Source organism: Photinus pyralis, unplaced genomic scaffold (assembly GCF_008802855.1).
Source record: "Photinus pyralis isolate 1611_PpyrPB1 unplaced genomic scaffold, Ppyr1.3 Ppyr1.4_LG7, whole genome shotgun sequence".
Taxonomy (NCBI): domain Eukaryota; kingdom Metazoa; phylum Arthropoda; class Insecta; order Coleoptera; family Lampyridae; genus Photinus; species Photinus pyralis.
In genome coordinates, this window is record NW_022170738.1 from 22,698,693 (window position 1) to 22,711,228 (window position 12,536).

General features: G+C 37.5%; 3 protein-coding genes across 9 annotated transcripts in view; 1 reads left to right on the plus strand and 2 right to left on the minus strand.

Annotated features, from left to right (window-relative positions):
* Positions 1-12,536, plus strand: part of LOC116177400 — a 271,284-nt gene that overhangs the window by 70,580 nt on the left and 188,168 nt on the right. The window lies entirely within an intron of this gene.
* Positions 1,808-3,016, minus strand: LOC116177404 (juvenile hormone acid O-methyltransferase-like). 2 transcript variants are annotated; one of them, XM_031496377.1, is made up of 4 exons: positions 2,915-3,016; positions 2,437-2,819; positions 2,120-2,391; positions 1,808-2,066 (listed from the first exon to the last, which is right to left on the minus strand). In XM_031496377.1, exons 2-4 carry the CDS (start codon positions 2,802-2,804, stop codon positions 1,897-1,899), a joined length of 810 nt encoding a protein of 269 aa, XP_031352237.1. In that variant the 5' UTR covers positions 2,805-2,819; positions 2,915-3,016; the 3' UTR covers positions 1,808-1,896. The 2 variants fall into 2 exon arrangements, with proteins under 2 accessions (XP_031352237.1, XP_031352238.1); XM_031496378.1 differs by having other exon boundaries at positions 2,437-2,865; positions 2,915-2,973.
* LOC116177405 lies at positions 9,099-9,745 on the minus strand. Its single transcript, XM_031496379.1, has 3 exons — positions 9,683-9,745; positions 9,370-9,641; positions 9,099-9,316 (listed from the first exon to the last, which is right to left on the minus strand). Exons 1-3 carry the CDS (start codon positions 9,709-9,711, stop codon positions 9,147-9,149), a joined length of 471 nt encoding a protein of 156 aa, XP_031352239.1. The 5' UTR covers positions 9,712-9,745; the 3' UTR covers positions 9,099-9,146.

The window sequence follows — 12,536 nt, forward strand, 5'->3', positions numbered from 1 at the left end:
GGAATCAGCTACCATTAATAGGTGCAGCTGAGAATGCAGTATTCCCTCTTCTCGTATTACACACAGTTCAGAGATGGGATAGAACCAGATACAGTGAAGAACTGTATTAGGTACTCTTGCTCCGGTATAAACTGTTAATAGAATCATGCAGGGCAATGGTATTTATGATCCTTTAACGTAAATAAATACTTAATAAAATAACAGCTGCATATTATAAACAAAAAAACCTGATTCTAGTCCAGTCAAATGAGCTCTAAAGGTAGCCTAACTGGATCTTGTCATTTCACTCAAGGAAACCAAGTGTATCCCATGTAAAAAAATCCGCTGAATCCGAAAATCATAGTTCCCCTGGCCAGAAACTCCCGTGACATTTTGTTATACCCAAAAAATGGGAAAACGGTGCAAAACACAAGCTTGGGGCGCGCAATGCTTCAAATAAACAGATATCAAAATCTAATGCAAAATGTAAATAATAACAAATTGTTATTGAATATATCGCAGCATAACACAGCAAAATGGAAATAAAACGTATTTTTATTTATTGACTAAACTCAATCTGACATTATATTTTTCTATTATTCAAAGCCAACCTATACATAAAAGGAGTTATAAACTGTGATCTCCAACAATTGTGACATGAAATTCTACGATTGATGGAGGAGCCAAATTCGCGAACAGTTACTTAATATTCTTAAATTTTTGTTGGAGAACATTTGAACAAGTCGCAATGAAGTGTTGCCGGTTTTGTGGAATATTCTAACAAAGGACGTCGCTGCTATTTATTTTTATCAATCGTGTATTTAAGAACGCGTAGTTAAGAAAATTAGTCACAAACTCGGTTAATTCATTAAAAATTCATATTCAACTCATGCACCATTTCTCAGTCGTAACTCTCTTGTCAACTTCAAATCATAACAAAACTAAAATTCTAACCAAAAGAAACCATATATAACTCGGTCATCCTGACAATATGTGCGCTCTCGCAAATCCTATAAGTTAACATGATATTCTAATTTTAAAAAAAAACACTAAAAATACTAATGAAGCATTTGGTTTGTCAATCAAAAAGTTTCGTAGTGTGTCTGCACCACTGTCATCAATTCCAGTTTACGCTAGTGATAATTTTTTTTCACACTCACGTAATATATCGGATGTAGTGCGCTCTCGCTTTCACCTTACATCAGAAACGGCAGAAGTGTCTGTGAACAACACTGTCACCGCCGCGTTCCTGTCGTACATCTTTAGAACTGCTGGGCACACCAAAGCTTCCTTCAATCCCGTCATGTGGGGGGCTCCATTTGAATTTGATGGATTTTATCGTCAGATCGCTAAAATGTTTGGCTCGGGTCGCGTAATTCTAAATCAAACGCCGGAAGTAGGTAGTCAATCCTAGAAACCGCCGTACCTCATGTGCATTCTTCGGTTGCGGAAATTCGGCTACCGCTCGCGTTTTATTTTACCCTGGTTTCATCCACTGTTACAACTTTCCATGTTCTTTATAAAAGGCTTTTGCATTTGGATTTTGCAGGTACCAACTTTTTCTGCTTCTGCAACAATCCGCTGAATGGATGGTGCATTATCTTTTTCAACCGAAGTCATTTTATCTACAACGACGGTAATTTTTATAAGCGAAAGTCAACTGACATTTCCATGCCGCATGTATCGAAAATAATATGATTTCATTTTATTTCCCTTATTTTTAAATTATATTGCAGGTGTAATAAAATATACTATAAAAAACGGCGTGTATAATTGATCTGTAAAGCATTTGCAAAGTTTAAAGACTTGCTTGTTTCTTAATACACTATTTAATCATTACTCAGAGATGTTTTTATTAAAGACCAATAATAAGAATATAGATTGTTTTAACAAATTCAATGCGAAATACGCCTATATTCAGTTTTTTTTTCGCCCATATATTACAAACAAGTCGTCCTCAAGGCAAAATTTTCTTATACCGTTGGCATCAATCACCGAATCAACTCGATCGACCTGGTCTAATATGAATTCCCTTTGTAAATTATTCGGAATTGTTTTATGAAACGGATTTATTGTAATGAGGAAAGCTACGGATGGATTAATTATTTTTTGTGTTTCACGTGTGATAATTTAAGCTCACCTTCCAGGTCTTCCCTAGTATAATTATCATAACGAGTTGGCTTTACTTGACAAAAGACACTTTCAAATCCTATATCTTTCAAAAGGTTAGTCAATTCCTCTGGTGACATTTTCAAGTTCGCTCTTTTCTGGTAATTGGTTGCTAAGTAAGGTGCATATTTTTCCATTTGACATAGTTCCTTGGTGATATGGCCCAATGTACCAGAAGCTTTATAGGTGGCAAGAAAGCGGCCATTCGGTTTCAACATTTTTAAGATGTTAGAATACAGTTTTCTACGGAAGTATAGTTAATGGCTATATTGACATTTGGCTACAAACCTTTTATCTGTTATCCAATTGAATACCATAAAGGAAAATATGTAGTCGAAACGACCTACAAATTTATCGGGAACTTCTGATGATACATCAACTTCCTCAAAACTAAACCGATCATCTCCGTACGTTTTATTCGCGTAGTCGAGAATTGTTTTAGAAACATCAACTCCAATAACTTCTTTAATGTCTTGCTCCAGGTAGGGAAGAATAACGTCGCGAATCGCTTTTCCAGGACCGCAGCCTATGTCTAGCACTGACTTGCTGTGGTTCGTACCATGGCGAATATGTGGAAAGTAAGTGTCCATTACATGTCGATAATGTATTGCTTGGTGAGGTAATATGTGCTTTATATACAGTTCGGGATTCTCCATCTCTTCAATGAAAGACTGCGCGATGAAGCCAAAAGTGCAAGAGAATTACATAAGCGCTTAACTAATACCTTCCAATTGAATCAATTTTATTCCAGTTACTTTTCACTCACCTTTATGAAATAGCACTAACCGCCTGCCTGTTTGTACAAATACCGCCTAACGACAAAGTTGATCAATGCATGCATGGAAAATAAATACCTAGAGGTCTTGACCTATGCCCTCGCTTATTATCAATTGATTACTTATCTAATGGGTTATAAATTCGATATAGGGTCAATATTGGGGTAATTGTAAACGTTTTTTCGGTAGTCTGGACAGGTGACAGAATGGAAAAATTAATGAATAATATATTACAAATATAATAATAATTAAATAATAGTATATTAAAGTACAAGTGTCATTTGACGAAGATTGTCGCACGAGGTAGTTTGCCGCATAAGCCGCGTAGCGGCGAATGCGGCAAAAGCCGAGTGCGACAAGTAGACAAATGACACGTGTGCTTTATACTATTTTTTCTATTTCGACTTTTATTTTAAATAATAAATTATACAAATTATAAATATTGCCTTTAGGCGTTGTTAGGTAATTTTAAACTATCATTCAGTGTATGTTGGTAATAGACACAATTCATTTATTTTCACGTTGGCTAACGTGATTCCTGTATTTTCAAACTTCAAACTTTTAATTATTTGGTCATAATTCCATTTTGCGGCAGTTATGATAAATACGGATGACAAACACGTCTCTTGTACCCCACCAGAGATCCATAAGAGATTGCCAATGAAGCGACGTTAAATTTACTGCCTGTAAAATCGAAAGTAAAGTACGAGGAGTACAAAATTTTTGAAAACTGGCTGGCCGAGAAGGGGAGTTCAAAAAGTAAGCAAGAATGTACTGCTGGCATATTTTACTACGCTAAGTAAAAATAAAAAAAGTTCTACCCTTTGGAGTATATATTCAAAATTAATCGGAATTAATACAATCGGTCAAGTTCCTCGTACGTTATTTACACTTTACAGGTTATGTTTAGTTTTGATTTGACGGATACCGTTGACAGCAAAAAAGCGAGGGGTACCAATCCAACAAAATAAAAAAAATAATGCGTTTCTATTTCTTTCGGCATCATTTCTGTCTAGAAACGCACGCAAACTGGGCCAATCAAGTAAGGTTTCGGTATTGTTTCCACATCGAAATAGAAAAATAATATTATTTAATATTTTTTGTTCCATATTAATAATGCGACTTTGTGCGGTTAAAACAAATACCCCTGAAGTAACGGGTCGATTGTAAACACTATGAAGGCAAATTGATTGCAACTTTAGGAAATATTGTAAAAACAATTGTTAACTAATTTGACCTTCGCATCTGAACAGATTAAATCGTTGTTTACAATTAGCATTAATCTTGGGTTGACTAACCTCCAAACATTAAAATAAGTATCTACTTAAGTTTAGAATTCTGTTTTTTTTATAAATTATTGTGTAAACCTCGTGATTAGGACGTTTGCTTTTAGCATCTACAGTATGTTGGGTCACCCTGTATGTGTCACATTTCAATTATTTGTAACGGTAAATGTCATTGCTAATTTGGACTGAGCACAGTTTCGACGATGTTTTTCGAATTTGAGGTCAATATGTTTTGTATTAGATTTGTTGATGCTTAATTTTGTTTAAATAATCGCGTAGTATTTTGTTGTTTATTTAGAAGGACTAGAGACATTTAGAACTAAAGTTACATTTAAATCGCGTAATTACGATAAGTATTTTTGTTATCGTTGCGTAAGCTAATTGAAGATAAGCAGGTTTCGCCGATTAGGTGTGCAAATTCAAGTGGAACCTGAGAGAGGTAAGAATGTTTTAAATTGAAGAAGACGTGATGTTAATAAATACGAAAAAAACCCTACAGTTTTTGGTGATGCAGCACTAGAAACCCCAAAAAAAGAAAACCCCCTCCCAGAACCACACAAAAGCCCACATTTTGACCCCCTTGCCGAAAAAGAGAATAAAGGGAACCCCGTAAAGATCCCTTTCCAACCCAACGTCACCATGCACGCGCACTATGAAATGAGAGAATGTACTCTGGATAGAAGACTGTAGGAGAGAAAAGCGAGAAATCACATCTAAAAAAGAAACCTCAATCATGTCGATTACAGGGGTCCCGTGATCACCGAGTCTCGCACAGAGAAGGCCCCTTTCTCTTGTGTGTCATTCATACAAACATGCATTCTGTGGAACGAGAACAGAAGAAAAAATGTTTCAAGCCGCGTAACACAAAGTATTGAAACGATGCATCGTCATCGAAAGCACACAAAATGTCGAATCTGCATATTGAAGCACGTCCACGTCCAGAGAAAGAGAGGAGTTAAATAAGTAAACTAAAGTTTCAAAGAAATATTACCATACATAAGAAAGTTGGCTATGAGCAGTGCCCACATAATTTTTACTATGTGCAAAATGTTTGCCTTTACTAGAAGCATCTGTGGTTACAATTTCAAAGAAATATAAATATGAAAGTAAATGAAACTGATCGATATGGGCAAATATAGACCATAACAGCTATCAATTAGCGAAAACCCGAAGTCTCTAGGTGGCCCAGGGGCCGAGATCTCGATGGAACGGGCGGACGGACGCACGGACAGACGGAAACACGAGCACATGGGCTTTACTTCAACGTCGTTGTGTTACGCTAAAAAGAGTAGCAAAAGATTGAAAACTAAGAAAAAGGACAGCCTCTCCCAAATGTCACTTGAGCAAATTAGATGGAAAAGATGAAAAAGAAAAAGAACAGGGAATTGATCTCGGGGATTAATCCCCTAGCGGCTACGATCCAGGAAACTATCTCTTGTACCCAATCAACCAACCGAAGAATAAGAAAAATGGAACATAAGGAAATATTAAAGTCCGAGAAAAAGAGTCAACAATTTGAAGTAAAACCCTCAACGAACGAACAATCCGGGGAAAACGAACGTCTAGCCATGTACATCAATAATTCTGCACGTGCCAAATGTTAGTGGATTTGCGTATATATAACCTCAAGTCCGTAATTTAGATAACTAACCAACCTTACGACTAATGGCAAATGGTCCTAAAAATCGAGGTGCTAATTTAGCAGAATAATCTATAGTCGAATCTGAAATAGTTTTGTTTCTTCGCCAAACGTTTTGGTCAATGCCATAATTATGTCACATGACGTCGTCGCAACTCGCAAGTCATAAATACGTTTGTTATGGTCATGTGAAACTTTGAGACCGTCTATTTTGGTCTAGAGTTCCTGTTGGTTCCCCAATGTCAGTATCATAACTATCCACCCGAACCTTAAATTCTTTACCAAAGTTGGCACGGTAAGGTTTAACGCCAGTTGTTTCATGTCTCCCGGTTCGCAAAGCGCATGCGATAGACGCCAAATGAGTGTCGCCCATGCCGATGATTATATTTGACATAGGTAGAGTTTATTGTTTCACGTGACGGTTGACCCGCTCAACAGGAACCGCCTGTAGATGGTAAAGCACATTGAAATGAAACTTCACACGGTACCGATCACAAAGTTTCACATCGGAAAAAGAAGAACTTCGTAAAACAACCACAAACGCTTAAAATGTGTACACGCCCCTTAATGTCTTGAAATAACAGGATTGTGATATTCTGTGCGGTGATCTCTTGGTATGACTAAAATCCAATTTTCGTGGCCCGACTTGCTCATAGCTTGCGGGACTGAAGCCACACGTAACTATCTGTTAAGGAAACACCTTCAAGGTAATATCTTAATTGTTCTACATTCCATATTACCGCCAAGCACTCACGTTCAGTCGTGCTGTAATTGCGTTCGGTTCGAGTTAAAGACCGGGGCAAATAGCAAATGACACGTCCGCCCTTAGGGAATACTTGAGTAAGCATGGCGCCTAAACCAAAATATGAGACGTCCGTGTGAAGGACGAACGGTTTTGAAAAGGACATGATAATACTGGCGTGGTAGTCAATAATTCTTTCAATCGGACTAAAGTTTCTCCACACTCAGGATTCCACACAAATTTAATATCTTTTTTAAGCAGTTGTACCAGAAGAGACAATGATCACGTCATCGAGAAAGACTAACACATTGGGTTGTAACTCTGGTCCCAGGTTGCCGGTGCATTCGTCAGCCCAAAAGGCATTCTGCAAAATTGGTACAGACCTCGTTCAGGTACAGTGAAAGTAGTATGTATATGGTTTCGAAAATGGAGCGTGCCAATATCGATAACAGCTGAGGAAACGCGCGTCTCGTAATTGGTACAGAAGCGTAGGTACATTGGATATGGGAAAAGAATCCTTTAATGTGACTGAGTTCAACAAAATCGATATGTCTCGTCCTTCTTTGGAATCTAACATATTGGAGAAGTGCACCTCCTTTTTAGAAGGTTCAATAATTCCCTAAAGTCCCAAAAGTATAGACAAACGCAAAACCAATTAGTGGTAGCTTTCAAATAAACTGATCGAACCAACGACGAGTAAGGTGATTTCAAGTAAATTATCTTATCATTAATTGCATTAAAACTTCGAACCTTCAAACTCACCGGTAGATATTTCCGGGATAACAGAAATGTTGGAAAGCAAGAAATTGCTTCAATCCCTCAACAGAAGACTACTAGTTCAATGGTAGAGCGTTAAACTATAAAGCCGGAGGTCGGGTGTTCGAACTTGGGATGAGGTAAGAATTTTTCATCTGTGACATAGATGGGAATTTCCTTAAGGCGCGGTTCGGCGAACCACGAAACTGATGCGTGGTTCGCATTGGTTTGCGTCTTTTCGATCAGGTGTGTCAAAACGGTATTTGGTTCGTTCATATTTGTGACGTAATCGGTTCGTCTTCATAATACGGAACCAAAATCAGTACTGCAACAACGACCATGGATGCTAGACAGAGAATTATTGCTTCTACCAGCTTGTGCGTTATTTACGCGGGAACAAAATACTCAACAATTAAAAGAACAAGAGAACAAATTGTAATGGTTTTTCAGTACTCCACGGCATTTAAGTGAACTTATAACCTATTTCAAGTGACTGGACATAACTGAAAAAGAAAACTAACTGACCGGCAGCAGCAGGTTCGCAGTATAGCAAACCTACACGAAGCTTGCACGAACCAACGAACAGAACTTCTTTGATGTGTGCACTTTTACCGACCGCCAACGGATCGTACGAACCACGCACCGCGAGCGCACCACGAGCCAATAGCGAACCGCCTATGTCAGACGACTCGTGGTTCGTCAAGTCAGGTTCACCGAACCATGCGCCGTGTAACTGCGCCTTTAGACCAGTTTCGAGCATTCTGCCGGCCACTTCGAATTAGGTTTTCCTGCAGTTTTCCTAGTTCGTAAGTTAAGACCTTCTGCAGAGGCATTATGCGGGTCGCTTTGTATTTGGGCGCAAGATTCCCAAGATACTTATGTTAGATTTCCGTAATTGGAAGTGTAATTATAAGTATACTTCCACGCTTTCAAAATGTGTTTTAAAAATGACCACTTTTCCTTTTTAAACTCTAATCAAAACTCCATGACCGGCTATAAATTTTATGAAAACTAAGAAGGGCTGTACAAATTAGTTTATTTAAAAAGATAATAATAAATGAACGGTGAACTTTACAACTGATGTGCCTCTTTTTGCAATAATAAAAACAAATGATGCTTTCTTGATGACTAAGGAGTGTGATTGATTTTGAGTGGTTCATAATCAACACGGTTGCAGAGTTATGAACGAAAAATGCTTCCGCTCATCCCAACTACATCGTTAGCCATGATGTTTCCCCCAATAGCATTTATCTGTAATAATGATATATACAGAGTCGCTGATAAGTTTGGAAACGATCGATTATCGGGGAAAATATACAAGGTATCAAAAAAAGTTTTATAAAAAACATTTGAGATTCTTTAATGTCTACTAGAGCAGTAACAATTTTAATTATACAGAGTTGGTCCATAAAGGCGTGACAAACCAATATTGCATTTTTTTCAATGAGACACCCTGCATATTACTCGATATTTCAATTCTTCTTTTCATTTTGAGCATAATGTACCCAAATGCATTCGTTTCCGAGTTATCGAGTTTTAAAAATAAAAGGTATTGCTTTAAAATGTATTGAATAAAGATAGATTTAAAAAAAATGCAATTTTGGTATGCCGTGCCTTTATGGGCAATCCTATATAATTAAAATTATTACTGCCTAGTAGACATTGAAGAACTGCAATACTTTTGTATAAGATATATTATAATATTTTGTATATTTTCGCCGATAATCGATCGACTTATCAGCGGCCCTGTATGTATTTAGATAGATTGTTTTAATTAACAAATTCAACGCGAAATACCCCTATGTTGAGTTTCTTTTTCGTCCATGTATGACAAACAAGTCGTGATCAAGGTAATATTTTCTTATGCCGTTGGCATCAATGACCGAATCAGCTCGATCGATGTGGTCTGATATGAATTCCTTTTGTAAATGATTCGGTAATTTAAAGGGGTTTATTGAAATGAGAAAACCTACAAATGGATTAATTAATTTTTACGATTCAAGTATGAAAATTTAATTTCACCTTCCAGGTCTTCCTTAGTATAATCATCAAAACGACCTGTTTTTACTTGACAAACGACACTTTCAAATCCTATATCCTTCAAAAGGCTTCTTAATTCTTCTTGTTGCGACGTTAGGTTTGGTTTTTTCTGGTAATTGGTTGTGAAATAAGGTGCATATTTTTCAATTTGACGAAGTTCTTTGATGATATCACCCAATTTACCAGCAACTACATAAGTGGCAAGGAAGCCACCGTTCGGTTTCAGCATTTTTAAGATGTTAGAATATAATTTTCTGCGGAAGTATAATAGTTAATACCTACATTGACCACAAACCTTTTATCTGTTATCCAATTGAATGTCATAAAAGAAAGTATGTAATCGAAACGATTTACAAAGTTATCGGGAACATTCAATACATCAACTTCCTCAAAGCTAAGTCGATCGTCCCCGCACGTTTTCTTCGCATAATCGATCATTATTTTAGAAATATCTATTCCGATAGCTTCTTTAAAATCTGGCTCCAAGTAGGGAAGAATAACGTCGTGAGTTGTTTTTCCAGGACCGCAGCCTATGTCGAGCACTGACTTTCTGTGGTTTGTCTCATGGCGTATATGTGGAAAGCAAGTCTCCATTAAATTTCGATAATATTTCGCCTGGTGAGGTAATACATGTTTTATATACAGTTCTGGATTCTCCATCTCTTCAATGAAAGACAGCGGCGATGAAGCTAAAAGTGCAAGACAATTACATAGCGCAAAATAATCTTCGTGTTAAATTTTGCAATACTTAACAGCAAGATATATTTGAAAATTCGTATCCACACGTGTTTGTAAAATCTATCTTTGTTTTAGTCTATTGGTAGTATTTTCAACAGTACACTGCGCTTTTTCCATGAAAATTTATTTCAGTTACTTCGTACTTACCTTTTGAAATGGGGAGCACTAAGCGCCTGTTTGTAACAAAGTTGATCAATGCATATAGCGAAAATATATACGCTTGTTGGCCTATGCCCTCGCATATTATTATCCAATGATTACTTATCTAATGGGTTACTTTTGATAATCAGGGTAATTGTAAAGCTTTTTTGCTAGTATAGATTCAAAAAATATGGCAATGTTAATTTTTAGAAGTTAAATCGTAAAATAATGTAACGTAAATTTAATTACGAGATTTATTATTTATTTACAAAAAAATAATGCGTCACATCTGCTTTTGTTGCTTATCGCCAATGACTAATCTTTTATGGCACCTCGATGTCTATCGGAATTTGTATAATATTCGCTATACGAACCCTCTCATGAAACTATTGCGTCCGTCCGTTGTAGCGGAGACACAGTCCTATGCGACTATTGTTCTATAACGCCACCTTGATGACGGTACTTGCAAGATGACCCAATACCGTTTTACGAAACGGTTGCGGGGTTCCTCTGTGGGCGAAACAACAGACCAATATTATCAGGCCTGTGCCCTGGAAAACCACCTCCAGTATATTGCACACGATGTGCCAGTTCAATCTATCAAGACCACATCCGATTTTCTGAATTGCCAACTTTGTAAGGCCATGAATTTGTAGTTGTCGTTTCAAGTGCTGTAACGCATTCCAAAAATCTTCGTACCTGGGCTTTTCACAAGATCGATCCTTTGTTATGAGATTATAAACGAATCGTCCCTGCTCCATACTCACCTCGGGATATTGAAGGTAGATTGTATCGGTCCTCCCCAAGTTCTTTTTCGGGAAATCCCGAATCTCCTCTGGGAACGCTACAAGCAAACTGGATCTCTGGATGGATAACTACACTTTCATTCTACCGTTAGCCAACTGCATATTATGGCGAACTTTGTCATGAATGGCACCCAATTTCTGACGCAGGTTTTCCACGTACTCGTTATCCACAGTTTCTTCTTGGCTGGGTCTTGTACCAAACTGTAAATCAATGGCAACCTGAGTTCTCGACAAAACAAAGATAGGCTCTGACCGGTAGTTTCATGTACCGCAGAACGGTTCACCATCAGGAACAAGTGCAGATTTTGATCCCAATCACGCTGATGGTCGGACACAACTTTTGACAAGTACTTCCCCATTGTGCTATTTATGCCTTCTGCCATTCTGACTGTGGGTGTAAAGCTTCTGGTCTTGCGAATGCCCAATATTGACACAGTACCAACTCAAAATTTTCACCCTGGTCTGAGTGTAGTTCCAGGGGTACTGCCACAATTATCTTTTGGCTGGTATCATTCTTGCACTGCACAAATTGTCGGGGTCCACTGTCACTCCATTGTCTGAAACCGGATAACCAAGATAATATACTTTCTTTTTGGAAAAGGGTCCACTTCTTTGTATTAGCGAGGTATTAAGTTGGAGTTTGGCACCACGTGTTCAAGATTCTGGAAGTACCCTTCCAGTCAATTACGTCGTCCAAATACGCAAGGTACGTCTTCCAGGATAAACATCTCAAAACCAGTTTCATTAATTTTTCAAACGCTGCGGGGGCGTAACACAAACCAAAGGGCAGGACCATAAAAGATTAGTCATCGGTGATCAAGAACGAAGGTGGATGTGACCCAATCTTTCCGGGAAATATGATGTGTTTTGTTTTAGAATGTTCGAGATCATTCGGGAGCACTCAAGGACACTCGAGTTTTCTATATAAGCAAATCGAATTACGTTTTAGTTCAGTTGATACATTTTGTGGCCGAAGATTACGGTAATGGCAATAGCTAATAATTCGAATTAATTCATTAATGTGATTGTTACACGTGCAGCATCTAGTGGACGCGATCCGAAGCCTCTTTGACGATGCATTTCTTGTTTCAGAAATATCGCCAGGTATTTTCCAAAATCTTCGTCGCGACATATACCGGGTGGGGCAATAAAACGACACGTGTTTTGGTATTAAGCAACAAATCCTAAAAGCATAAATGAAAATTTGGATACAAGCTGAATGTGAGGACTTATTATCCACATCTGGTAAATTTTGTATGCAAAATCGTGTCAATTTTCAAGAGTACTTATTGTTTTTTAAAGAAATGATTTTTACGAAAGCAAAAAATAGGTCAAGACCAAAAAGAAATAGATATTTATTGATTTTTTAAAACATACTTTTTATTTGGATTTTCAACTGTGGCCGGTGGCATTTGAAAAATTTTATTTTGGCCCCTTGGAAAAAAAGGTTGCCCATGCCTGGTC